Source organism: Caretta caretta, chromosome 22, assembly GCF_965140235.1.
Source record: "Caretta caretta isolate rCarCar2 chromosome 22, rCarCar1.hap1, whole genome shotgun sequence".
NCBI lineage: Eukaryota > Metazoa > Chordata > Testudines > Cheloniidae > Caretta > Caretta caretta.
In genome coordinates, this window is record NC_134227.1 from 8,238,067 (window position 1) to 8,262,383 (window position 24,317).

Genomic DNA, 24,317 nt, shown 5'->3' on the forward strand with positions numbered 1-24,317 from the left:
AGACATACGGTGACAGTTTGCTGAGTGGGCTCCATGCTTGCTGTGGTATGGTGTCTGCACGGGTAACTCAAGAAAAAAGGCACGAAACGATTGTCTGCCCTTGCTTTCACGGAGGGAAGGAGGGAGGGAACGGGGGCCTGACGATATGTACCCAGAACCGCCCGCAACAATGTTTTAGCCCCATCAGGCACTGGGATTTCTACCCAGAATTCAGATGGGCAGTGGAGACTGCGGGAACTGTGGGATAGCCACCCACAGTGCAACGCTCCAGAAGTCGACGGTTGCCTCGGTACTGTGGATGCACTCCGCCGACTACATGCACTTAGAGCACTTGTGTGGGGACACACACAATCAACTGTATAAAACCGCTTTCTACAAAACCGACTTCTATAAAGTCGACCTAATTTCGTAATGTAGACATACCCTTAGTCTCTGATCCCTTTCCATCTGCTCTTCCTTAACCCACTGAAGCTCTTCAGGAGCTGACACTGCTATGGGAGTGTAAACTGGATTCTACTCTGCCTAATGCTTCCCATTATTTCTTATCCAAATCCGTTCTGTGACCAGTAGAGCTGTCAGCTCAAGTTCTGAGAGCAGAATGCTTAATAATTGTGACCAGAGCTGGATGAATAACTAATTTATAGCTTCAGTGGCCATTCTGAAGAATCAGCAAAACAGTTCAATTCAACCTGAACCCAATCCCAACATTCTGAAGTTTTCTAGTGAATTGAAAATGTTTTCTTTGAGCCCAAACTCATATATTGTTTGATCAGAAATCCTGTGTTTCCGGGCACGTTTAAAAAGCTAGATTCACAGAAGGGCCAGTGGTGGCTCAGGACTTTTAGCCAAGTGGTTAGAGCACTCACCTGGGATGTGGGAGACCCTGATTCAATTCCCCTCTCCGCCTGAGGAAGAGCAGCGATTTCAGCTGAGGTCTCCCACATCGCCCTGACTCCTGTTAAAAGGGGGTGAACCTGGCCCCGGATGGGGAAAGGGATACGTCATACGCACCACAGGAATAGAGCACTACCCTGGGGATGGGTGTTAGTATCTCAGTGCATGACCTTCTGCCGGGATGAAACCGGCGTGGTTTTGGACGGTAAGGAACAGCACCAAGCTGATTGTTCCCTCTGCGTGTGCGAGAGACTTAAAATGTGAGTTTAAAGCTCATTACCCGTCTGGTTGTTCTGCAGGCTGAGGTGGGGCTTTGATTTTTAATGCTAATAAAAGCAAACACTTTTTTTTTTTTAATCAGCTGGGAAAGAGTATTTTAAATGAGAGTGGTGCAAACAGAGGATGAAAAGATACAGCACACTGTCACGTCGTGGCCATAGCATTGCATTTCCCAGAACTCTGTTTCCCTCTGTACCTAGGGCTCCACCCCGGAGGATGGCCAGAGTCCCACGAGAGGCACTCCGCACCTTGCAGGGTCAAGCCCAGCATGGTGCCGGCACTGAAGGAGATGGGAGTCTTTAGAGTGGGCCTGATCCATAACTCATTGACATCAATGGAAAAGCTCCCATTGATTGGCTGACTCTTGGCCTTCGACATGCCCTTTAAAATGGGGACTGTGGAATGGACTGCTGCTGGCTAAACCCCAAGTGGCTAAGAGGAGGCAGCTAATAACTGCAGGAGCCTAAAAGTTAAATGCCGTACATGGGCCCCTTGTGAGATCACTACAGAATGGGAGGGTGTCGTGGAAGGATCCATGGGAGATAGGAATCCTAGTGCTGTGGGCTGCCCAGAATCACCTGGGTGTTAGAGAAGGTGCAAGAGGTGGTAGCTGACATGTCTATATGCTCCCTTCCTGTGTGAGGGCATGAATTAGAAGCTGGACCCTGTGCTTGCGCTCCCATTGCTGACTAGTGCCTGCTTCGTCTGGTGGCCCTTCCCCTCCCCATTGCAGGAGACCACAGCACAGAGCCAGGGTGATGCTGGCAGTAAAATATATTTGCTTTTTGCATACCTGCCCCTAACAGCTCTCTTCAGGGTGTCGCTTAGTCAACAAACTCAGCATTCCTCTGACAACTTTGCTTCCTGGCTTGGTGGGAACTTACAGGAAGGAAACGGTGGGACTGAAAAGTCCCTTAGGTATGTTGTGTCCTTATGCTGACCTTGTGATGCACAGGCTCTGCCCTTTCTGTGTAGCCATAACTAGACATTTAAATGCTTCCTTATTTTACTGTGAAAATCAGCCATGGTAAACGTCTCCGCAGACAGGCTGGCACGTCGTAGGTACCACTGCGCCACATGCCCTGCCCACTCAGCACTGCAGGGGCTCAGATCCCCTTTCCCTCTCCACAAAGCAGAGGACTGTCTCACTGAGGAGACTCTCCATGAGCTCCTAACAGTATGGGGTCTACAAATAGAACTGGTCAAACAAAGAAGTTTGATGAGGATTTGGCAAACAGGTCTTTTTGTTTTTGTTTTTATTTTCAAGCTAGACTGATTTTTCCCCTCCTTCCCAAGTTTTAATTTTTTCCTTTTGAAATCACTAATTTGCTGTATTTTTGCGAGTTTCAGGGAGCAGAGTTAAGGTTGGATGGGGTTGGAAATGAGTGATGAGAGTCCCAGGACATTAGAGACACAAGGCAGGTGAGGTAATAGCTTTTATGAGACCAATTTCTGTTGGTGAGAGAGAGAAGCTTTTGAGCTTACACAGAGCTCTTCTTCAGGGCTGGGAAAGGTTCCCGAGTGTCACAGATAAAGGGACCATCAAGATGAAGTGGCCTGTTCACACCCCTGTAGTCATAGGACCAAAGGGTGGGGGTGAGTGGGTTTCAGATTGTCCTAGTGAGCCATAAATCCAGAAGGATTCCCTTGCAGTAGGAATTGGCTGGCTCTCTTCTGTTTAATTCCAGGCATTTTAATGTTAGGTGGGGTTTTTTTCCTTGAAGCTGTCGAATTTTATTGGTGTCATACCATGTTCTGGGTGCTAGCTGGACACATTCTCAAACATAACTCTCTTCCTTTTTACCAAAGTACTTTTGTTTAGACATTGGATGAAATTCTTACAAGTGCAAGAGGCCTTGTGACGCCTAGCTAGTCCTTGTGCTCGTCTGCAAAGAGGGGGATTTCACCGTTTACTCTGCTCCAGGGTCCTAATTCTACCCCTTTATCCCACCTGAAACAATTCTCCTCTTCCTCCTTTGCACTTCCAGACTTCGGATGCCTGCTCCGAGCGCCACCCTCCCTGAACCTGTGCTGACTAGCTTTGCCTTCAGCTGCCTGGTGACTGTTGTGCTACCTTGCTCAGGTGAAATTTGCTTTGCTTTGTCAAAGTCACGCTTGTTGGCAGGTCAGTGAAGCCCTTAACAGCTCAGCCGCCGGTGCATCTGAAAGAAAACAGTCCTGCAGGGACCTATAGTAAAGAACAGACTTGTCAGACACATAGATGAACATAATTTGTTGGGAAAGAGTCAACATGGTTTTTGTAAAGGGAAATCACGCCTCACCAATCTACTAGAATTCTTTGAGGGGGGTCAACAAGCATGTGGACAAGAGGGATCCAGTGGATATAGTGTATTTAGATTTTCAGAAAGCCTTTGAAAAGGTCCCTCACCAAAGGCTCTTAAGCAAAGTAAGCAGTCATGGGATAAGAGGGAAGGTCCTCTCAGGGATTGGTAACTGGTTAAAAGATAGGAAACAAAGGGCAGGAATAAATGGTCAGTTTTCAGAATGGAGAGAGGTAAATAGTGGTGTCCCCCAGGAGTCTGTACTGGGCCAGTCCTATTCAACGTATTCATAAATGATCTGGAAAAAGGGATAAACAGTGAGGTGGCAAAATTTGCAGATGATACAAAATTGCTGAAGATAGTTAAGTCCAAAGCAGACTGCGAAGAGCTACAAAGGGGTCTCATAAAACTGGGTGAGTGGGCAACAAAATGGCAGATGAAATTCAGTGTTGATAAATGCTAAGTAATGCACAGTGGAAAACATAATCCCAACTATACATATAAAATGATGGGGTCTGAATTAGCTGTTACCACTCAAGAAAAAGATCTTGGAGTCATTGTGGATAGTTCCCTGGAAACATCCACTCAGTGTGCAGCGGCAGTCAAAAAAGTGAACAGAATGTTGGGCATCATTAAGAAAAGGATCGATAATAAGACAGAAAATATCCTATTGCCTCAATATAAATCTGTGGTACACCCACACCTCGAATACTGAGGGCAGATGTGGTCACCCCTTCTCAAAAAAGATGTACTGGAATTGCAAAAGGTACTGAAAAGGGCAACAAAAATGATTAGGGGGATGGAACAGCTGCTCTATGAGGAGAGATTAATAAGACTGGGACTTTTCAGCTTGGAAAAGAGTCGACTAAGGGGGGATATGATAGAGGTCTATAAAATCATGACTGGTGAGGAGAAAGTAAAGAAGGAAGTGTTATTTACTCCTTCTCATAACACAAGAACTAGGGGTCACCCAATTAAATTAATAGGCAGCATGTTTAAAACAAACAAAAGGAAGTATTTCTTCACATAACACACAGTCAACCAGTGGAACTCCTTGCCAGAGGATTTTGTGAAGGCCAAGACTATAACAGGGTTCAAAAAAGAACTAGATAAATTCATGGAGCATAGGTCCATCAATGGCTATTAGCTAGGATGGGCAGGAATGGTGTCCCTAACCTCTGTTTGCCAGAAGCTAGGAATGGGTGACAGGGGATGGATCGCTGGATGATTACCTGTTCTGTTCATTCCCTCTGGGGCACCTGGCATTGGCCACTGTGGGAAGACAGGATACGGGGCTAGATGGACCTTTGGTCTGACCCAGTTGGGCTGTTCTTAAGTTCTTATGACCTCTGTGTTCAGTCAGGAGACTGCTGCAAGGCATGGCTTGTTACATTGCCTGGTCATGTGATGGCTGAGCTCAGTTTCACGCTGCCAGCTCTTCCTGCCACAGCTGTGTTGGGGCAACAACGCCCACTGTGATTTGCACCTGTGACTGGGCCAGTACATGCAGGGACTCTGGAAGCATCTGTCTCATCGTTCCCAACACTGTGGGTGGGTTGCAGGAGCTATGGGGTACCTTCCCAATCTGAGGCACTGCAGTGTGGGATGCAGGAGGACAGGTTGAATCAATGCAGCTGCAGAGCTCATGGCTTCTGTGCCACAAGAAGGGAAATGGTTATACATTGTCATAGGTTTTAAGGCCAGATCACCATGGTGATCCTCTACTCAATTGTGGTCACCAGGGCAGATCTTCAGAAAGGCATCCAGTTTTGAACTTAGCCCCACTGATGCAGGAGTCTGAGCCACCAACAGAGCTACGTCGAACGATGCCAACTGCAGATCTGGGCCTGTAGGTTTAACCCGCTGGTTGCATGCTGTTGGTCTGGTGGGTTGCCAGACTGAGTGCATGGCACCAAGGCTTTTGTTGGGGTCAGTTGTATTGAGGAATGTAATGGGCATATTTCTGACAGAAGTAGTAGCGGGGGTTGTTCATATGCCTAGGCAGACTTCTTACAGACTGGGAAAATAAGAGACACTTTTAATTCAGAGATGCCCAAGAAGACAATAAAGAAAAGTGCCCTGACAGTACGATGTGATTTTAGATTGACAGCTCTTTGGGGCGGGGACTACCTTTTTGCTCTGTGTTTGTACAGCACCTAGCACCCTGGGGTGCTGGTCCATGAATAGGGTAGGTGCTACCACAATACAGAAAAGAATCATCATTGACCTCCCGGTGATCTTTGGATATGCACATGGGCTAGTTTCCAGAGTCCACCAGGCCATGTGAAGCCTGAGCTGTGCTCTTCTGCATTGATTCGATTACCCTTGCTGCCCAGTCGCTTGATGACTTTTTTGTTTTGAGGATTGACTTTTGGGGTTTTTTTTCCCCTTCAGAAGTGACCGAGAGTTGCACCCACAGGATTTTAGCGTGTGGCAAACAAGCGATTGTTTGCCCATGCACACTGGGTTACTGTTATCCTACATCGGATTACTCAAGGCGCTCTTCAAACAAATCCAAATAAACAGCTGTAGGCGCTCATGCGCGTACTTGTACGTGGGCCCAGTTTACCTGTCTCCCATGCGTAACTGGGCGGAGTCTCCTCTGGAACTGGTCCCCCATGTAGAGGATCAGCTCCAGGCCTGTGCATCAATTAAGTCCCACTTAGCGGGCTTTTGTTGGCCTTCTGCATCCTTTTCTGGGGCACAATCCAGGCCCTGCTTTGTAGAATCCTTCCCATGGAAGATGCTATCCAACATAAGTGCTAGCTGGCCATCTTAATTGGGGATTAGAGGGTGTGTTCGGGGAGGGGAAGTCACTGAATAGATGCTCTGGGTTTTTTTGGCTTATTTATTTCTTGAAATATTAATATATCTAACCGGGTGATTTGCGCTAACAGGATTATCTGTGGCTCTGCATGCCTGTTACAAACACGTTAAACTGCTTTATGGCAAGGAGAGCAGTCAGGGCTGGTAACCAAGGTTTTATACCATACAAAACCTCTTTTGTTTCAAACCGTGGACAGGCTGGATCTCCCCCTTTCCTCGAGGAGGAGTGGCGTCAAAATCAGGAAGAAAAGCAGCAGGGTGGGAAGTGTAAGAGAGAGGCCAGGTTCTGTCACAGTGAATCCCCAGGGTTCTTAAAGAAGGGGCAGTGTTGTTGTGGTGTTTGTACCAGGGTGGTGCTGGAGGCCCCCCCCCATCAGGAAGCAGTGCTGGATCTTGTTGGGAAATTTTCGTAAGAACGTTAGAACGGCCACACTGGGTCAGACCCGTTCATCTATCCCAGCATCTTGTCTTCCAACAGTGACTGGTGCCAGGTGCATCAGAGGGAATGAACAGAACAGGGCAGTCATCAAGTGATCCATCCCCTGTGCCACCCATTCCCAGCTTCAAGCAATCAGAGGTTTAGGGCCACCCAGAGCATGGGGCTGCATCTCTCACCGTCTTGGCTAATAGCCATTGATGGATCTATCTGCCTAATTCTTTTCTGAACCCAGTTATTTTTATGGCCTTCACATCATCCCCTGGCAACAAATTCCACAGGTCGACTGTGTGTTGTGGGTCCTTATGTTTGTTTTAAGCCTTCTACCTATTAATTTCATTGGGTGACTCCTGGTTCTTGGGTTATGAGAAGGGTAATCAATACTTCCCTATTCATTTCTCCTCACCAGTCATGATTTTCTAGACTTCTGTCATATCCTCTTTAGTCATCTCTTTTGTAAGCTGAACAGTCCCAGTCTTATTAAGCTCTCCTCATATGGAAGCCGTTCCATACCCCCAATCATTTTTGGTGCCCTTCTCTGCACCTTTTCCATTTCTAATCTATCTTTTTTGAAATGGGCCACCAGAACGGCACACAGTATTCAAGGTGTGGGCTTACCACTGATTTATATAATGACATTATGATAATATGGCAGTAAGTATCTATTCCTTTTCTAATGGTTCCTAACATTCTGTTCACTTTTTTGACTGATGCTTCATGTTGGGCAGATCTTTTCAGAGAACTATCCAGGATGACTCCAAGATCTCCTTCTGGAGTGGTAACAGTTCATTTAGACCCTCCTTATTTTGTATGCATAGTGGGATTATGTTTTCCAATGTGCATTACTTTCATTTATCAAATTGAATTTCATCTGCCATTTTGTTACCCAGACACCCAGCTATGTGAGATGCCTTTGTAACTCTTCACAGTCAGCTTTGGACTTAACCATCTTGAGTAATTTTATATCATCTGCAAATTTGCCAACTCACTGTTTACCTCCTTTTCTGGATCATTTATGAATATGTTGAACAGCACAGATCCCAGTACAGATCCTTGGGTGACCCTGCTATTTACTGCTTTTTCCACTGTGAAAACTGACCATTTATTCTTACCCTTTGTTTCTTAACTTTTAACCAGTTACTGATCCATGAGAAAAAATAATGAGGAGTACTTGTGGCACCAAAAGGACTGAAGGTAAATAGTCTCTAAGGTGCCACAAGTACTCCTTTTCTTTTTGTGGCACCTTAGAGACTAACAAATTTATTTGAGCATAAGCTTTCGTGGGCTAAAACTCACTTCAGAGGATGCATGCAGTGGAAAGTACAGTAGGAAGATATATATATATATATATATATGTATGCACAGAGAACATGAAACAATGGGTTTTGCCATACCCACTATAATGAGAATGATCAGGTAAGGTGAGCTATTACCAGCAGGAGGAAAAAAAACTTTTATAGTGATAATCAGGATGGCCCATTTCCAACAGTTGACAAGAAGGTGTGAGTAATAGTAAGGGGGAAAATAAGCATGGGGAAGTAGTTTTACTTTGTGTAATGAGTCATCCGCTCCCAGTCTTTATTCAAGCCTCATTTCATGGTGTCCAGTTTGCAAATTAATTCCAATTCAGCAGTCTCTCGATGGAGTCTGTTTTTGAAGTTTTTTTGTTGAAGTATTGCAACTTTCATGACTGCCCGCTTTGCTTAAGAGCTTTTGGTGTGGGACCTTCAGAACTCTTGGGTGAATACCACTAGGTCCTGGTGATGTATTACTGTTTAATTTATCAGTTTGTTCCAAAACCTCCTCTACTGACACCTCAATCTGGGACAGTTCCTCAGATTTGTCACCTAACAAGAATGGTTTAGGCGTTGGAATCCCTCTCAGCCTCTGCAGTGAAGACCAACGCAAAGAATTCATTTAATTTCTCAGCCACAGCCTTGTCTTCCTTGAGTGCTCCTTTTGTACCCCGATCATCCAGTGGCCCCACTGAATATTTGGCAGGTTTTCTGCTTCTGATGTACTTTTTTTTTGCTGTTAGTTTTTGTGTCTTTTGTGTCTAGTTGCACTGCAAATTCTTTTTTGGCCTGCCTCATTATACTTTTACAGTTTTAACTTGCCGGAGTTTATGCTCCTTTCCATTTTCCTCAGTAGGATTTGACTTCCAATTTTTAAAAAGATTCCTTTTTGCCTCTAACTGCCTCTTTTACTCTATTGTTTAGCAATGGTGACATTTTGTTGATCCTATCACTGTTTTTTTTAAATTTGGGATATACATTTAATGTGAGCCTCTATTATGGTGTTTTTAAATAGTTTCCATGGAGCTTGCAGGTATTACACTCTTGTGAGCGTTCCGTTTAATTTCCATTTAACTAGCTTCCTCATATTTGCATAGTTCTTCTTGAAGTTAAATGCTACGGTGGTTCTTTGGTATTGTTCCTCTTACAAGGATGTTAAACTTAATTACATTGTGGTCGCTATTACTGAGCAGTTCAGCTATATTCACCTCTTGGACCAGAACTTCTGCTCCATTTAGGACTAAATCAAGAATTGCCTCTGCCCTTGTGGGATCCAGGACTAGCTGCTCCAAGAAGCAGTCATTAGTGGTGTGTGGAAATTTTATTTTTGCATCCTGTCCTGAGGTGACATGTTCCCAATAAATATGCTAATAGTTGAAAACCCCTATTATCACTGAGTTTTCTGTTTCTGTAGCCCCTCTGGTGTCCCTGAGCATTTCATAACCTTGGTCACCATCCCGGTTAGGTGTTTGGTAGTATATTCTGATTGCTATACTCTTATTATTCAAGCGTGGAATTTCAATTCCATAGAAATTCTGTTTCAACTAATCATTTTCTGTCAAAAGATCCTAGTGCATCAAAACCGAAGCTGTTCTCCAAATGGCTGGATATGAATCTCCCAACTTGAAAAAATTTTGAAATTATTGAAATGTATCTTTGATATTTTTGAAATGAAAAATTCTGGTTTTCTGATCTGAAACTCTGTCTCATTCAGAAGTTTCAGTGAATCAGACACACACACACAAAAATGGCAACACCAAAACACAACATTTTGAAATGAAGTATTTCATTGGACACAAACCAAAATTTTGTTTGGGTTTTTGGTTCCCAAATAATTGAGGTTTTGACTTTGTCCCAGTTTGAGAGGGGGGGAAAAAAAAATTGAACTCTTGACTAAGGGACGGGAAAACCATTTTCACCCAGCTTTACACAGGACCCCAGTGTGCTAGGCACTGTGTGTGTCTGCATGCATGCAGTATCGGCGTTAGGAGACATCGCCTGCCCCGAAGAGTTCACAGCGGAAGGTCCTGATCCTGCACTCTAATCCTCATGTGCAGACCCTGATACCTGTATAGTCCCAGTAAAGTCATTGGGGCAAAGTACAGGGGCAGGGGACTGCCCATGTGGATCAGTTTGTGGGTGTAGCAAGCTGGGGGAGGAGGGCGGACAGCTGTTACATGTACTGCATCCAGCGTCCTCCGTGAACAGAGATCACAGACTGACTCAAAGCCATTTGATTGCCCAATTGATGGGACCAAATGTCTCTCAATCAAAAGGGTCTGGCTGTGAAACTAGCTTCCAGTGGAGTTCAGACTAACCCTGATGCTGGCTGTATTGAGATGCTCTGCAAAGCTGTCCCACTAAGAGAAGGACAGACCCCCCACTCCTTCATAAGAATGACCATACTGGGTCAGACCAAAGGTCCATCAAGCCCAGTATCCTGTCCTCTGACAGTGGCCAATGGTAGGTGCCCCAAAGGGAATGAACAAAACAGGTAATCATCCAGCGATCCATGCCCTGTCACCCAATCCCAGCTTCTGGCAAACAGAGGGTAGGGACACCCTCCAAACGTGTATACCCCAATCCTAGCCCTCTCCTTCCACAGGACAGGGAGAAGAGCAGAAGACTTAAAGTCCACTTGGGACCTCGAGATGTAGCCATTAGTTATCTTGGAAGAGCTTGGATCCTGCAGGGATGGGTACTGAGATGCAGTATGTTGCTCTACCGACTCCTAGTCTACTTGTGCCCCTCCTCCTTGTTTGTTATGAATACTTTGCTCTTCTCACCCATGGATGTCAAAGCACTTTACAGAAGCAAGTCAGAATACCATCTCCATTTTACAGATGGGGGATGTGACTTCCCTAAGGTCCCCCAGTGAGCCGGGAATAGAATTCAGGTCTCCAGATTCACTGTCCAGAGCCCACTCTGATGTATTAGGCCATGACAAGGTGGCAATGAGCTACCAATGCAATGTGGCCATGACAAAGGCAAATGTGGTCCGAGGATGCATCTGGTGAGGTATTTCCAGTAGAAATGGGGATGTATTAATGCCATTGTAAGAGACACTGGTGAGACCTCATCTGGAATACTGGCTACAGTTCTGGTCACCCATGTTCAAGAAAGACGAATGCAAACTAGAACAGGCTCAGAGGAGGGCTACTAAGTTGGTCAGGGGAATGGAGAGCCTAAGAGTTGGGCTTGTTTAGCCTAGCAAAGCAGAGGCTCAGAGGGGATCTGATTGTTCTCCATAAATGCATTGGGGGTACGCGCCAGGGAGGCGGAAGAGCTACTGAAGCTAAAGGACAATGTTGGCACAAGAACAAATGGGGCTAAAGTGGCCATGAGTAAATTTATGCCGGAAATTAGAGGCAGGTTTCTAACAGTCAGAGGAGAGAGGCTCTGGCACAGCTTCCCACTAGGAGCAGTGGGGGCAACAAACCGGACTGGATTTAAGGTGAAGCATGCTATGTTTATGAAGGGAATTATTTGATGGGGTAGCCTGGGATAGCAGGGGACTGGACTTGATGATCCAAGAGGCCCCTTCCAGTCCTATGTTTGCATGATTCTAGTAGGTGAAGTGATCTCTTTTATTGGCCCAAGTTCTGTTGGCAGAGATGCGTTTTGCAGCTCCACAGAGCTCTTCTTCAGGTCAAACGGAAGCTTACCGGCTGAAGTTGGTCTGTAGCGAGGAGATGCTTCACCAGTGCGGCGCCTCCTGCTGGTCGTCTCGGGAATTAGCTCTTTCCCGCCCGGAGCGCCCTCTGCAGACAGGTGTCTCGCCTGCCGCTGGCGCCCATGTCCCTCCTGGACCCCGGTGCCCCTTTACCTCAGGGTTCTGCCCCAGCAGTACCCCCATGCTCTGGGTCTCCCCTCCCAGGGGAACCCCCAACCCTCTAAACCCACCTTGCCTCAGTGGCTCCTGCCAGTCGTCCTCTAGCCCCCGCTCACTGGGGCAGACTGCAGTGTAATGGCCACTCATCACTGGCAAGGGGGCAGGACCTGCTGCCTTTGCCTAGGCCCGGGCTGCTTTTACTCCTTTTCTGCAGGAGCGGGGCAGCCACCCCACTGCATGGCCCAACCAAAGCCATTGCCTCACCCACCTGCAGCGGTACAACCAAGTGACTAATTGTCGCTCCTTATTGCATGCTCTGTGTGTGTTCTTCAGATTCCTTTCATCCAGGGCTCCGGTTCTGTTGTTCGTTCGCCTTACAGTTCAGTTGTGTTTATTCTGTATTTGATGGGCTATCAACGTTCTCTCTTATTAAACGTTTCCTTGATTCATGACTGTGGGTTTGCTTTTAAAGAGCCAATCACATTTATATGACATGACTAAACAAAGGCAGAGGTTGGGGGCCCGGAAAGAACACAGGAATCCTTCACAGGCGTGTTGCTAACCACAATAATTCTTGACATTGCTACTCTGTAGCGCTTCTCACCTTCAAATCGCTGTCGAGCCCGCAAGCTATGAATTGCTTCCTCCCCCTGGCAGGCAGGTAGTATGCTAATCCTACAGCTGGGGAAACTCGACAAAACAATGAAGTTACGAGTGTGCCTTCTTCAATAAATTGGCCTGGTTTTGCTCTTGTTTCGACCAGTGTCACTGCGGTGATGTCCGTGGAATTGCTTATGATTTTCACCCATGGCAGCCCCGGTATTGTCACCTATAGACACAGGTATTTGTGTACACCACAAGTCTATGTGTGGTGTGGGTCCAACTCGAGTGCTGATTTTCTCTTGGTTACTCTTTTTCTTACTTCGTGAAGGGTTTCCAATGAGATGAGAGCTGGTGAAGGGGCCAGATGGACCACCCAGGAGACCAAAGTGTTCTGTTTACCCACAGCACAGCTGCTGTGCAGACACTGCAAAGGTGCTAACTGCCCCTCCAGGATGCTTCTGTGCTGCTCTAGGGACCAGCCCTAGGTGTCAGACCCCCGATACAGCCAGCCCTCGACCTATCTGTAGAGATGGCCGGCTGCTGCCAATTGTGCGTGTGGGAAATGTGGACAAGACTGAGACCCAGCAAACTCATTTCACGTAGACCACTGAACGGCCATGCTGGACATTCAGAGCTATAGCCCAGGTTTCAGTCCTATTTACTGGTGTGTGAGGTCTGGTTAGGACGGCCCCAGAGTGCATGGATCTCCAACCTGCTACAGTGCAACAGAGCTGGATGCTATCTTTATGTTCTTGTCTCTCGGGAGCTGCTCTTATCCCATCCAGTGGAGGAAGCATTGGGCTGGGAACAAACCAGGCTGGGACAATAAGAACCCAACTCTTCTGGGTCTTTTTGGGAGTGGGAAAGGGGACGTTTGAGACAGCTTCATGAACTCAGTTTTCTTAGGATGGGGGAATCCCATGGAAAGGTTTGTGCCTGGTGACGTCTCCAGCCTCTGCAAGAGGAGGGGATATTTTGCAAGCTGAACCTTGCTCTTGAGAACCTTCCATCCCAGGTGGGTGTGGGAAGCAGGAATGTCGTGCAAAGCAGCTGAATGTGTAGAGGTTCGGTTGAACCCAGTGTCCTAGGTGGTGAGGTTCAGCGATCATTGGTTATTGTGTAGCACAACGACTTACAAAACAAACCTCACGCGTTCCTCCATCTTTTTTGATGCCATTCTTCATTTTGAAGCATTTTTTGCCATGGCTGTAGATTAGTAGGTGCAGCGTGTGGGTGGTTGGGATTACAGAGGAAGACTCTGGTCTAGTGACCAAAGAATGGAGCTGGAAGGCAAGGATCCAGGTTCTGTCTCTAGATCTCCCACTGACTTGGGGCTAGGTATTTGACTTCTATACCTCACTTTCCCTGACTGTAAAATGGGGACACTCTTGCTGACCTACTGTTGAGGATGGGCTGAGGCAGAATTAGGGTTTGGTTAGCACTGTGAGTTCCCAGCAAAGAAATGTGGCAGAAAAGTGCCAATGTTCTATATTAAGATCTCCTCACCTGGTGAGCGTTTTAGGTGGATGATCCACCCTGGTGCTCAGGGTGCATCCAACCCAGCTGCAAAGACTCCCTTCAGCTGTGTGGCTTCACTGGGCAATGAGACAGATGGGCAGTGATGTTGTGGGTAATTAGAGCACACCCTTTTGGGTGGGGTCCAGAGGCACACAGCTGAATGCCCGGTGAGTATAATCAGCTGAGATTAAACTCACTGGCAGTGAACCCTGCCCCTCCAGAAACGCACTTCCTGCATTGTTTTGCATTTGCAGTGACACAATACATGGGGTAAAAGGCAGACGCCCACTGTCCGTGGTGGCCTAGCTGTAATGTCAGCCAGAGGGCTCAGCTCTGAACTTCCACTCTGAACATCTTTGTTGGCAAATGCCCATGTGTTGATCCCCAAATGGCCTGTGAAAATGGTTTTGGTCTATCAGAAACCTGCCTGCCAAGCAAGATTCTATCCTTTGCTGCCAGCTTGCATAGCGGGCTGCTGGGGAACCAGCACTTCCTGGGTCCACAGCTCCAGGGCAGCCTAGCCTTGTGGACAGTGCCAGGCTGGGGACCCCAGACCTTCCTAGAGTCCAGAGCTGCAAGGCAGTCCTGCCATGCCAGGGTTTCCAGGCTCACTGCTGTGGATCTGGGTTCCTGAAAGCCCCAGCTCTAATCAGGATTGACTCCCAGATCTGCAGCAGGGAACCTGCGGACAATGAGGACTTTCAGACTCCCTGCCCTAGAGTTGCAGACCCCAGGAGCCCCAACAGCTGCTGACTGAAATTTTCTTGTCAGGTTTACAGCCCTAGTGAAACTGACAAGACTGTCAGTCAGCAGCTGCCCTGGTTCTGGGGAGCAGGTCTTGTTTGGGGTCGGTATTTCCAAAACCTTTTTTTTTTTTTTTTTTTTTTAAGATTTGTGGTTCATGGGAAATTTTGAAAAAAAAAAACCAGTTTACATTCAAAGTGTGGAACGAAAACAATCAAAATATTGACATGTCCCAGGAACCAGAAATCCCTGGTTTTGGGCAGCTCCTTGGTGAAGTATCACATTGCTCAGCAATGCCCCCTCCAGTTGATCTGTAGAATGGCGTGTATGGGCTATGAGAAGAGTCGAATCTTCTCCGCCTGGGCAGGACAGAAGGTAGGCATGCACCCTGTTGACCTGCAAAATGGCCTTGCAGCGCAGGTGTAGGTGAAATGGTGGCAAAGGGGTAAGGCTGTAGCCTTTGATACTGGAGGGCGTGGGTTCCAATCCTAGCGCTGCTGTGGAGCAGCGTGGCCTTTTATCAGACTTAGATGGCTATAATGGTCCTTTTTGGCCTTGGAATCCATGTAGGTAAGGAGTGGGGAAGAGTCGGACGGAGACAATTGCTGGAGTTAAACTCCTGTCCAAGGTGGGTGTGAAGAGGAAATCTTATTCCAGGGCATATTTATCAGCAGAGACTTTCTGGGGCTGTTCTCTGGAGCATTAAGCAGGTATTATTATCTGCTAGGATGGAGTAGGTGAGTCCTGCACACTCAATCCCCTGCAGTTGGTAAGGTCACCCTTGGTCCTTTGTTACTTCTCGGGTGTCTTATCGATGGCCTGGGCAGCCCTGCTGGTGGTCAGATAGCAGAAGGCTCAAGAGATTGCTCATAAGAGGTGGCTGTTGCAGATGGGCCGAGGCTGGAAGGGACTGTGAGTTACCCCTCTCTGCCACTGATGGGGCCTCGGGCATTGGTGCACCTCGGTCCCGTCTCTTCTCTGCACACAATAGCTTAGTCTCCTGAGGTTAGCCATACTGGGGTGTCATTTCACCTGTTGGGTTTAGTGCGTGGGTGCTGGCTGATGGTGGCCTGTGATATATAGGAGGTCAGACTAGATGATCGAGTGATCACTTCAGCTCTTAAAACGCTGCGATTCTTGAACACAGGGCAAAGAGCCAGGCCCAGACCCAGAAAGATTATGATGTAAGTACAAGGCAGGAGAGAATGGCTGGCTACAGCCAGACAGGGGAGAACAAGGAAACAATGAGGCCATATTGGTGACAGGCAATGGTCACAGCACCCCAGCTGATTGGGTCCTGGCAAGTGAAGTATCCTCTTCCCCTGCATGTGGTGGTTCTAGATCCAAGATAAGGCACGTTGACGGGGCAGTGCAGGGGTAAAGAGAAGAACAAAGCCTCTCTAAGCCTGTCCTTTTGGCACCTGTTCCCCAGCACTTACATTCACTTAGCGAGGGAATAAATTCCAGGGCGTGTTGAGGCTCTGAGGAGCCGCATGGTTATGAAATTAATTTGTTCCGTCCTGTAATGATTCGTGGCATATCCCCAGCAACTTAGGATGGGAATTGCTCGTAACAAGCGGTGCCTCCCCCCCCCGAATAAAGGTGGCTTTAGATTAGTTTTGTTTGGCTTTTGCTGGCCAAGATGGTGACTGCTGAGTGCAGGTGGGAAGGGGGGTGAAATGAGGATTGTGTGGCAAAGTAAACATTGACCTTAGAGTGGTCAGGGAGTGGGGAGAGCTTAACCACTGGCTCCCACTGCCCTGGAAGAGTTTTAGACTGCTCAGGGATGTGAGAACGCTCAGCTTTGTCCTGCCAGTGACTAAGGATCAGCAAGACGGATGCATGGAGCCAAGGTCATTTTGGAAGAATGTCCTGGCCTGGTTTGCTGGCACCCTTCCCTGCTTCTCCAGAGGGGTGTCTGCCTCTGCGGAGATCCACGGCAGCCTAAAGATTTCAAGGAAACATGACTTAATTATGGAATCATTCAGGAACCCAAGTAATAAATCAAGCGACTGAGCTGTTGAAAATCACTCGGCTTGTAGACACCTGCTCTGAAAAAAGTAAACATGCTGTACATGGGTGGGGAAGGCCTGCTCATTATATTTCCTTAATTAACCACAAAGAGATCATTAGGAAGGTGGTTTCAAACCTTTTCCACTGAGCTCTTCCACCCTGGTGCAGTCACCCGATGCGTCGCAGGGCGGCTTTCCGAAGAACTCAGAGTGAGTGCACAAGTCTTTAGAAAACACACAGCACCAGCCAAGCCTCTTTCCAAGTGGATGGCTGGATCAAAGGAATCTGGTTCTTTCCGAGTACGTGGAATCCGACGTGATGTGTGCTGCTTTAATGCCTGCCTGTTCGGTCTGATCTGCTTGGCTCCTTGGTGATGCATCAGCTCTGCAGCTGTCTGCTTGGTTCAGGAGCTGCAAAGCCCATCTGGTGCGTGGTGCAGACCCAGAGTCTGTCAGTCTGGGTGGTCGCTGTCTCTCACTTTGTGTGTGTGTGTGGAATTATTTTTTAAAAATGTGAATTGAAAATGAAGGTGGCTTACCCCCATGCTGCAAAGTTAGGACGAGGGAAAGTATTCCCATCTAATTTATTTTGATAACAACATGGAGAGAACTCTTCAATGGGGAAAACTTTCTCTGTGCAGCCTTGAGCTTCTAACTCTTCATGTTTTAACTCAGAACCTCATAAATAATCTATGTTTAGCTGTACTGTGCATCAGGGATTCCATGGGAAGTGAAGTACAGTTGTTAGCCTCTATCTACAATACCCTGTGGAATAATATGCAGCTGCATCAATATAATGTTATGTGAATATGGATTAGAAGCGCATATGTATAGTTAGGTGGGTTTTTTTTAGTAAGTGCTTAACAGTTGACCTACAGCATTTCATGGCATATAACATTTGTGAACTACCCCTAAGCTCATCTGTAGGACATCTGAAGTCCTGTTTCTGTAACATTAATACATTTTGTTCATATGGAACAAAACACATTTTTTCAAAGAGAAATTTCAACGGTTTTGATTTTTTTCGTGCTGAAGGGCATGTATAATTTAAACACCCATCTGTAATCTCTCTGCATAGAAATCTTCCAAAGTCTCATTTTCAACCGTGACTTACGCTCCTAATTCACAGAGGCACTTTTGAATCCCTGAGTGTGTGACCAGATGATATATATGATCAGCATCTGCCTGCCTCTGTGTGTGTGTGTGTGTGTGATTGCTAACATAAAATCTTAACTGCTATCATCACTATGACACAGGCCACACTAATGCAAGTGCTTCCGTGGCACTGAATACCTGTAGGCAGGACTTTCAGTGCCACATAGCATGGAGGGGGAGGGATGTGTGCAGGGTGACCAGATGTTCTGCCTGGCAGGTACGACTCAAAGCGTCTTCCTCTTCCCACTCTAGGTGACCAGCAGTGGCCGCGATGAGAGCAATAGCCACCGGGTGGCGCCTCACCTGCTGATAAAAATGATCAACAAGTCCCGTAAGTCCTTGTCGCTTTGCGTTCTTTCCCTGAGACGGGTTTGCAGGGTCATGGATGATTCATATACAGAATGGTATTTAATACTGACTGGTAGCACTATGGCAACCCCCCAAACTGGGGAAGGGACAAGGTGGGTGTCAGAAACCAAGGCAAGGATGGCTGGGCCCAACAGTCAGAGCCAGAATCAGGAGTCAAGAGCAGGATCGGCACAAGGCAGGAGTAGGGCTGGGAGCCAGGCTGGACCCAGAGAGGGCTGGAGCAGGCTGAGGCCTGTGGTCTGTCCCCACTGTCAGGCAGGGGAGGGTTCCAAGCTATGAAGTGAGCTGGGCGTGTCTCCAGAGTAGTTTATATACCTGCCCTGAGAGTCACCAGACCGGCTCCTGGCTCCTGGATTGGCTGGAGCCTAGCGTGTGGTTGAACCAGGCTCAACCAGGGGGTTGGAGAAGGGGAAATAAAAAAAGCACCCCCCTGTGAATCTACAGCCCATATGAGACTGGACTAGGATGTAATTCCCAGAGGTCCCTGCTGGAGCTTCTACTCCCTGTACTTGGTAGCTACATGTTATAGTGATGGGCAAATATAAACAGGTAGTAGGTGGGTGATGGGGGGCGGGGGGAATGCTGTAAATCCTCCCATCTTACGTGGACACCAGCTGCTACTAGGTTAGTGGGCAGAGACGTGAGGAGACTCTTGTGGCTGGCCAGTGGCAGGCAGGGTACACTGAGCCAGGGAAGGGGTTATGACAGGCTGGGGCAGGGTGTGTCGGCCGGGATCAGTTTGTGATTGGTTAGATGACTCTGGATGAGCGAACGCAAGGGCTGAGTAGGGCAGGCAGATCAGGTCTAGTTTGGTTGTAAAAACCAATAAAGCTAGATTAAACAGCCCAGCCTGAGGTGAACATATCACTAGCTGCACCCGGATATAAGAGTCTGGGCCAGCTAAGGGGCTTGGCAGATTGCTCTGTTTCACAGCGTGTGAGCATGAGCCTCTGAGCAGGAAGTGTCTGTTCCACAGAAACGATAAATTTCTCTCAGATGCATATTTCTTTGGCTGAGCTTATTCAGTGGGTGGGACTCGTGACTCAGATAGCCACACTTCACCAGCTGCTTTATCTTTCATAACCCAGCTGTGTGCTCCTGTCGCCAGCCTTACCTGGTCAGGTGTGCCATTTCTGGGCCTCCCTGCTGATGGGTGCTAATGGCGTCCGCGCTTCATCGTTATACCAATGAGCACAGCTTCCTCTCTGTCATCTTCTTGTGTGACACACACTTCTCTAGTGTGTTTCTCGTGCTGGCTGCTGCTTGAGCAGACGTTTCTTTTCACATCATGTGTCACTGCAAACTCTGGGCTCCATGCTGTTGTTCCCCTTTAGCTGCTTTCTGTGCATGTGGCTTCCTTTTCTTCTCCTGTTGCACCAACCCAAGTCTGGTCTCTGGTCTGGCAACCAGACACCCCGTCAGAGTAATTTACATTGAAGTTATCTCAGTAGCCTGATGAAGCATAACAAGTTTCTCCAATGTAAGCTCTGATGCTCTTAATGACAGTTCCGTGTCTTTGACCTGTATTCTGGCTACAGGTTGACCTCAAATCATGGAGGAGTTCAGTCTCCTAAATTGCAGAATTGGACCTTCAGTCTCCCACCAGTCACTGATGGAGCAGATACGTTGGTCTATTGCTGCACCTTGCACTGAAATACGGACTTGTCAAACTTTATTTTTCCCCAAGTGATCGAATATGCGTTGTGGGGGGAGGATAGCTCAGTGGTTTGAGCATTGGCCTGCTAAACCCAGGGTTGTGAGTTCAATCCTTGAGGGGGCCATTTAGGGATCTGGGGCAAAAATTGGGGATTGGTCCTGCTTTGAGCAGGGGGTTGGACTAGATACCTCCTGAGGTCCCTTCCAATCCTGATATTCTATGATTATAAATGTTACTTTTCCACACACCCTGCAAACAGGCACTTTGAGCCTGAATGACTTTTATTCTAGTTTGAGAAAAGTCAGAACAAAAGGAAACTAAAGGTAAAATCTCTATATGAGAGAGAGGGAGAGAGCTCAGCATGGGCCACCCTCTGTAACGTGCTGCAGGAGTTGCACATCCTACAATGGCAACTTCTCCCTGCAGAAGGGCAGGCTCCTTAGATGTTTAATGGTGCCAGCAGAAGGAGGGAGGTGCTGAGTTTCATAGATTCATAGATATTTAGGTCAGAAGGGACCATTATGATCATCTAGTCTGACCTCCTGCACAACGCAAGGCACAAAATTTCACCCACCACTCCTGGGTGGGCTGATTGGCCAGACCCATTGGAACCAAAAGTTCAAATCCCAGTAGCATCACCTCAGGCAATTCCCCATTGTGGGGAGAAAAATTCTGCTAATAGAGAGCTCTTTAATCTAGCAGACATAACAAGACCTGTTGTGGGCTGTGAGCTGAAACAAGATAAATTCAGGCTCGAAATTAGATGCAAACTTTTAAGTGGAAAGCAATTAACCATGGGAGCAACTTATCTAGGGTTGTGGTGGGTTTGCCATAATCCTGAAGTCTTTAAACGAAGATTGGATGTCTTTTTCTGAAATCCTGCTCCAGCTCAACGACTAGAACTGAGCTTGTTGCAATAATGAGGGAGAGAAATTTCAGGCCTGTGTTGTGCAGGAGAAGGATCATAATGGTCCCTTCTGGCCCAAAAAAATCTATGAAATGAAAGAAAGAGTTAGTTGCATTCTCCATACAGGCACAGCAAAAAAAATGGAACAGCTGCTGCTCTGGAGAAAGCAGGGTTAATGAGAAATCACTGCCAGAGGGCCAAATTCCCTGCTAGTGTAAATGGGCAAAACTCCACTGAAGTCAGCGAAGAAGAGAATTTGATCCAGAAATTGCATCTCCTCTTCCATTGGAATATGTCTGCATTTTCTTCACATTTTAATTTTTGGGAAGGGTTAGTTAGGACTGGCGTGAATCTGGCCCTGTAATTTCCAGCGGTTTACTTTGGAACTGGCATTATACCATAGACACCAGGGGAAGGAGGAGAACTGATCTGCACACCACTAAAGCATTTGACACGCTGCCCCATGAAACCTTATTCAAAAAATGAATTCAAATTGGCTTTGCCTGTGAATTGAGATCTGGCTAAAAGGATGTAAACCAAGGTCCATGTATTGAGCTGATGGGAGGGTTGCATGTTGTGTGGTCCCAGCCCCGTGGTCCCAGCATTACAGCGTGTCCTCTGTCTCTCATAGGATGGAAGATGATCTTAGGGCTGGCGTTCTTTCTGGTGATGGCGTGGTACTCTATATCCCGCGAAGAAAGGTACATACATCTGTGAGTGTCTTTTTAAAAGTTTTAGTGGGGGCAAGAGGCTTTTCTCTTCTGCCCTTTCCTGATGGTTTCAGGCTGCCTCACTCTGAGACTAAGACACAGTGCGTGGAAGAGACACACTCTCGATCTCAGGAACAGTGTGGAGCTGGAGTTGGGGATAGCTAAATGACCCTGCTTCCAGCCAGATAAAAGGGAGGCCTATCTAGTCTGGATCAGCTGGTGAGATTCACCTCCTCAGTTCATCCTACAGGATAAAGACGATTATAATTCACCAGTAAGTGCTGTCTTGTTGTGATGACATTGCATAACCATGCATTGGGGGTTCCCCTTCCCAAGCTATCATGATTTCTGGGGGACAGCTCAGTGCTTGTCCAAGGTGAATTTGGGATGACCCTGAAAAACCTGGGCTGTAGATCATGGTGAGTGAGCCCACCTGTTGATCACTTTAGATAAGCTATTACCAGCAGGACAGTGGGGTGGGAGGAGGTATTGTTTCATATTCTCTGTGTATATATAAAGTCTGCTGCAGTTTCCACGGTATGCATCTGATGAAGTGAGCTGTAGCTCACGAAAGCTCATGCTCAAATAAATTGGTTAGTCTCTAAGGTGCCACAAGTCCTCCTTTTCTTTTCGTCTCAGCCTTGTCTTCACTAAAAGGTGCATTCTTACCATGTTAGCTAAGACTGATAACTTACATGAGGTAGACTCCCAGAGAAGGCTGTTTGTAGTTTTAAATGCGTGTTAGGAGGTTGAGTTAAACGACGGGGTTAGTTCACAGGATATGAGAATGCACCTTTTCCTGTACTCGACGACGCACCCAAAGGGTTAAAGAAGAAGTATAGAGGATAAGCAGTCAAAAAAGATGTCAGGCAGTTTTCTTTGGTGCTTCTGCCTAGAGCTGAAGACGTGAGTGACGTCTCTGCATGCTGCTATCTCTCTATAGGGTGGGCTTAAGAGCCTAGTATTTGAGCATGTAGCAGTCAGTAGAGAGAGGGGTGCTATTACCCACAAAGCATATTCTTAATTTAGTATACTTGGAGATTCCCTCAGGCTCTGCCATAGCTCCTCTGGCAACTTGTCACGAGGATGACCTGCAATAAGGTCTGCTAGTAGCACATGGCCTGGAGCTGACTTGGGACCCGAGCCCTCGGTTACTGTCTGGCAGTGACATGCTCTGCCCTCGCGTGGACTCGCGCCTGCTTGCCGGACGTGGAAAGGACGGCTCGTCATGCGGGCGGAGCCCGGGCTGGGGAAATCACCATCTCCACTGCTTGCCTTACAGTTTTTCTTTCCCCGTGCAAGATGTGGGAATGACGTGTCCCCGAGGAGAGATGGAAAAGAAAGCCACGCTGCTCATAGGAAAGTGAGTAGCTGTCCTGAGCAGGAGCTGGGCCTTTGCAGGGCTGCTCTTTGCTCCCAGAGGATGGGTGGCATGTGGGAACTGGGGGAGGATTGGCACTGCGGGCTCTGGGGGTGAGGCAAGGGCGGAGAATAGACTGTGAAGTCAGCTGAAGATGCCAGTTCAGTTCAGGTTTGCATGTCCCTCTGGCTAATCCCGCTCTGTGTTCCTTGCAGTTACACGCGGGACCATCCCATGTTTTTACACCTAAACGATTACTTTTGGGTGAAGAACCGGTCGCCGTATGAGCTGCCGTATGGGACTAAAGGAAGCGGTAAGCAAACCTGATTTCTCTGCTCTGCAGCACCAATCCCTGGGGTTTGGCTAATTGCAGCATGGCACATAATAAAGGAAATGTGTTCCCCTTCACACCTGCTTTTTCTGTCTCTTCTGCTGCCTCCTATTTCTTACTTGCAATCTAACCAATGTGGCTTGATCTGCTCTCTCCCGTGGCCTCTTGGCTCTGCCCTGGACTTGCTTATGGTTTGCATGGCCCTTCTGTGAGCGTGTTGCAAATAACTTCTTGTCAGCTGACCCCTGTTTTCGTCTAGGAAATTACCCCCAAACAGATGAATTCTTACAAAGGTGTTGGTGATTGCTTGCCCAGGTTGTGAGAAAAACTTTCAGCCAGTCGGGCGTTCACAAACGGTTTGCAGCAACTTGTTGGTTGCCCATGATCCGTGAGTGGTTGTCAGTCACACGATACTGTTTCTGCTCCCTAACTGGATGACTAAGTCTCTTTTTAAAAAGGTGAATAAAGTCTATTTTATGTCGATTAAAAATAGTAAAAAGGTGCCTGTCCCAATCTGTAGGAGCCTTAACATCATTTATAACCCCGCAAAGTCTGGCAACGTGGAAGTAATAGTGACTGCTTTTGGTCATGTATATGCCTCCGGTTCCTGTGTGCAATGTGTCCCTCTCTGTGCCCAAGCAACACCGGATGTGGATCTCTTTTATCCCCTAGCAACTGCTCCTGGGAGATGGCAGCAGTCCTCTCCTTCCCCTCCCTCCCGGCTTTTGGCTCCCCTCCAGGAGGGAGAGATAGGGTCATAGAAACATGGGTCTAGAAGGGGCCTCGAGAGGTCATCAAGTCCAGCCCCCCTGTGTTGTGGCAGGGCCAAGTAAAGCTACGCCATCCCTGACAGGCGTTTGTCGAACCTGGCTTTAAAAACCTTCAATGATGGGGATTCCTTGGATGCCTTCCTTGGATGCCTATCCTGGAGCTTAACTGGCCTTAGAGTTAGAAAGAAAGTTTTTCCTGTTATCTAACCTAAATCTCCCTTGCGGCAGATTAAGCCCATTGCTACTTTTCCATGTCCACTGGCGGTAGGACAACATTTGACCACGGTCCTCTTTATAACATCCCTTAACATAGCTGAACTCCGTTATCAGGTCCCCT

The 24,317-nt window shown here is 47.4% G+C and overlaps 1 protein-coding gene across 12 annotated transcripts in view; it reads left to right on the top strand.

The window, feature by feature from the left end:
* The window catches only part of ST3GAL4 (ST3 beta-galactoside alpha-2,3-sialyltransferase 4), a 174,009-nt gene that overhangs the window by 132,351 nt on the left and 17,341 nt on the right, over positions 1 to 24,317 (top strand). For 10 of the 12 annotated variants that reach the window (XM_048827649.2, XM_048827644.2, XM_048827641.2 and 7 more), the window contains 4 exons: positions 18,129 to 18,207; positions 21,441 to 21,522; positions 22,802 to 22,882; positions 23,095 to 23,192. In XM_048827649.2, the coding sequence (XP_048683606.2) occupies positions 18,192 to 18,207; positions 21,441 to 21,522; positions 22,802 to 22,882; positions 23,095 to 23,192 (277 nt within the window). In that variant the 5' untranslated portion in view covers positions 18,129 to 18,191. Of the gene's footprint in view, positions 1 to 3,161; positions 3,299 to 18,128; positions 18,208 to 21,440; positions 21,523 to 22,801; positions 22,883 to 23,094; positions 23,193 to 24,317 lie in introns of all 12 variants that reach the window. The other 2 variants (XM_075122158.1, XM_075122155.1) reach the window with 2 other exon arrangements.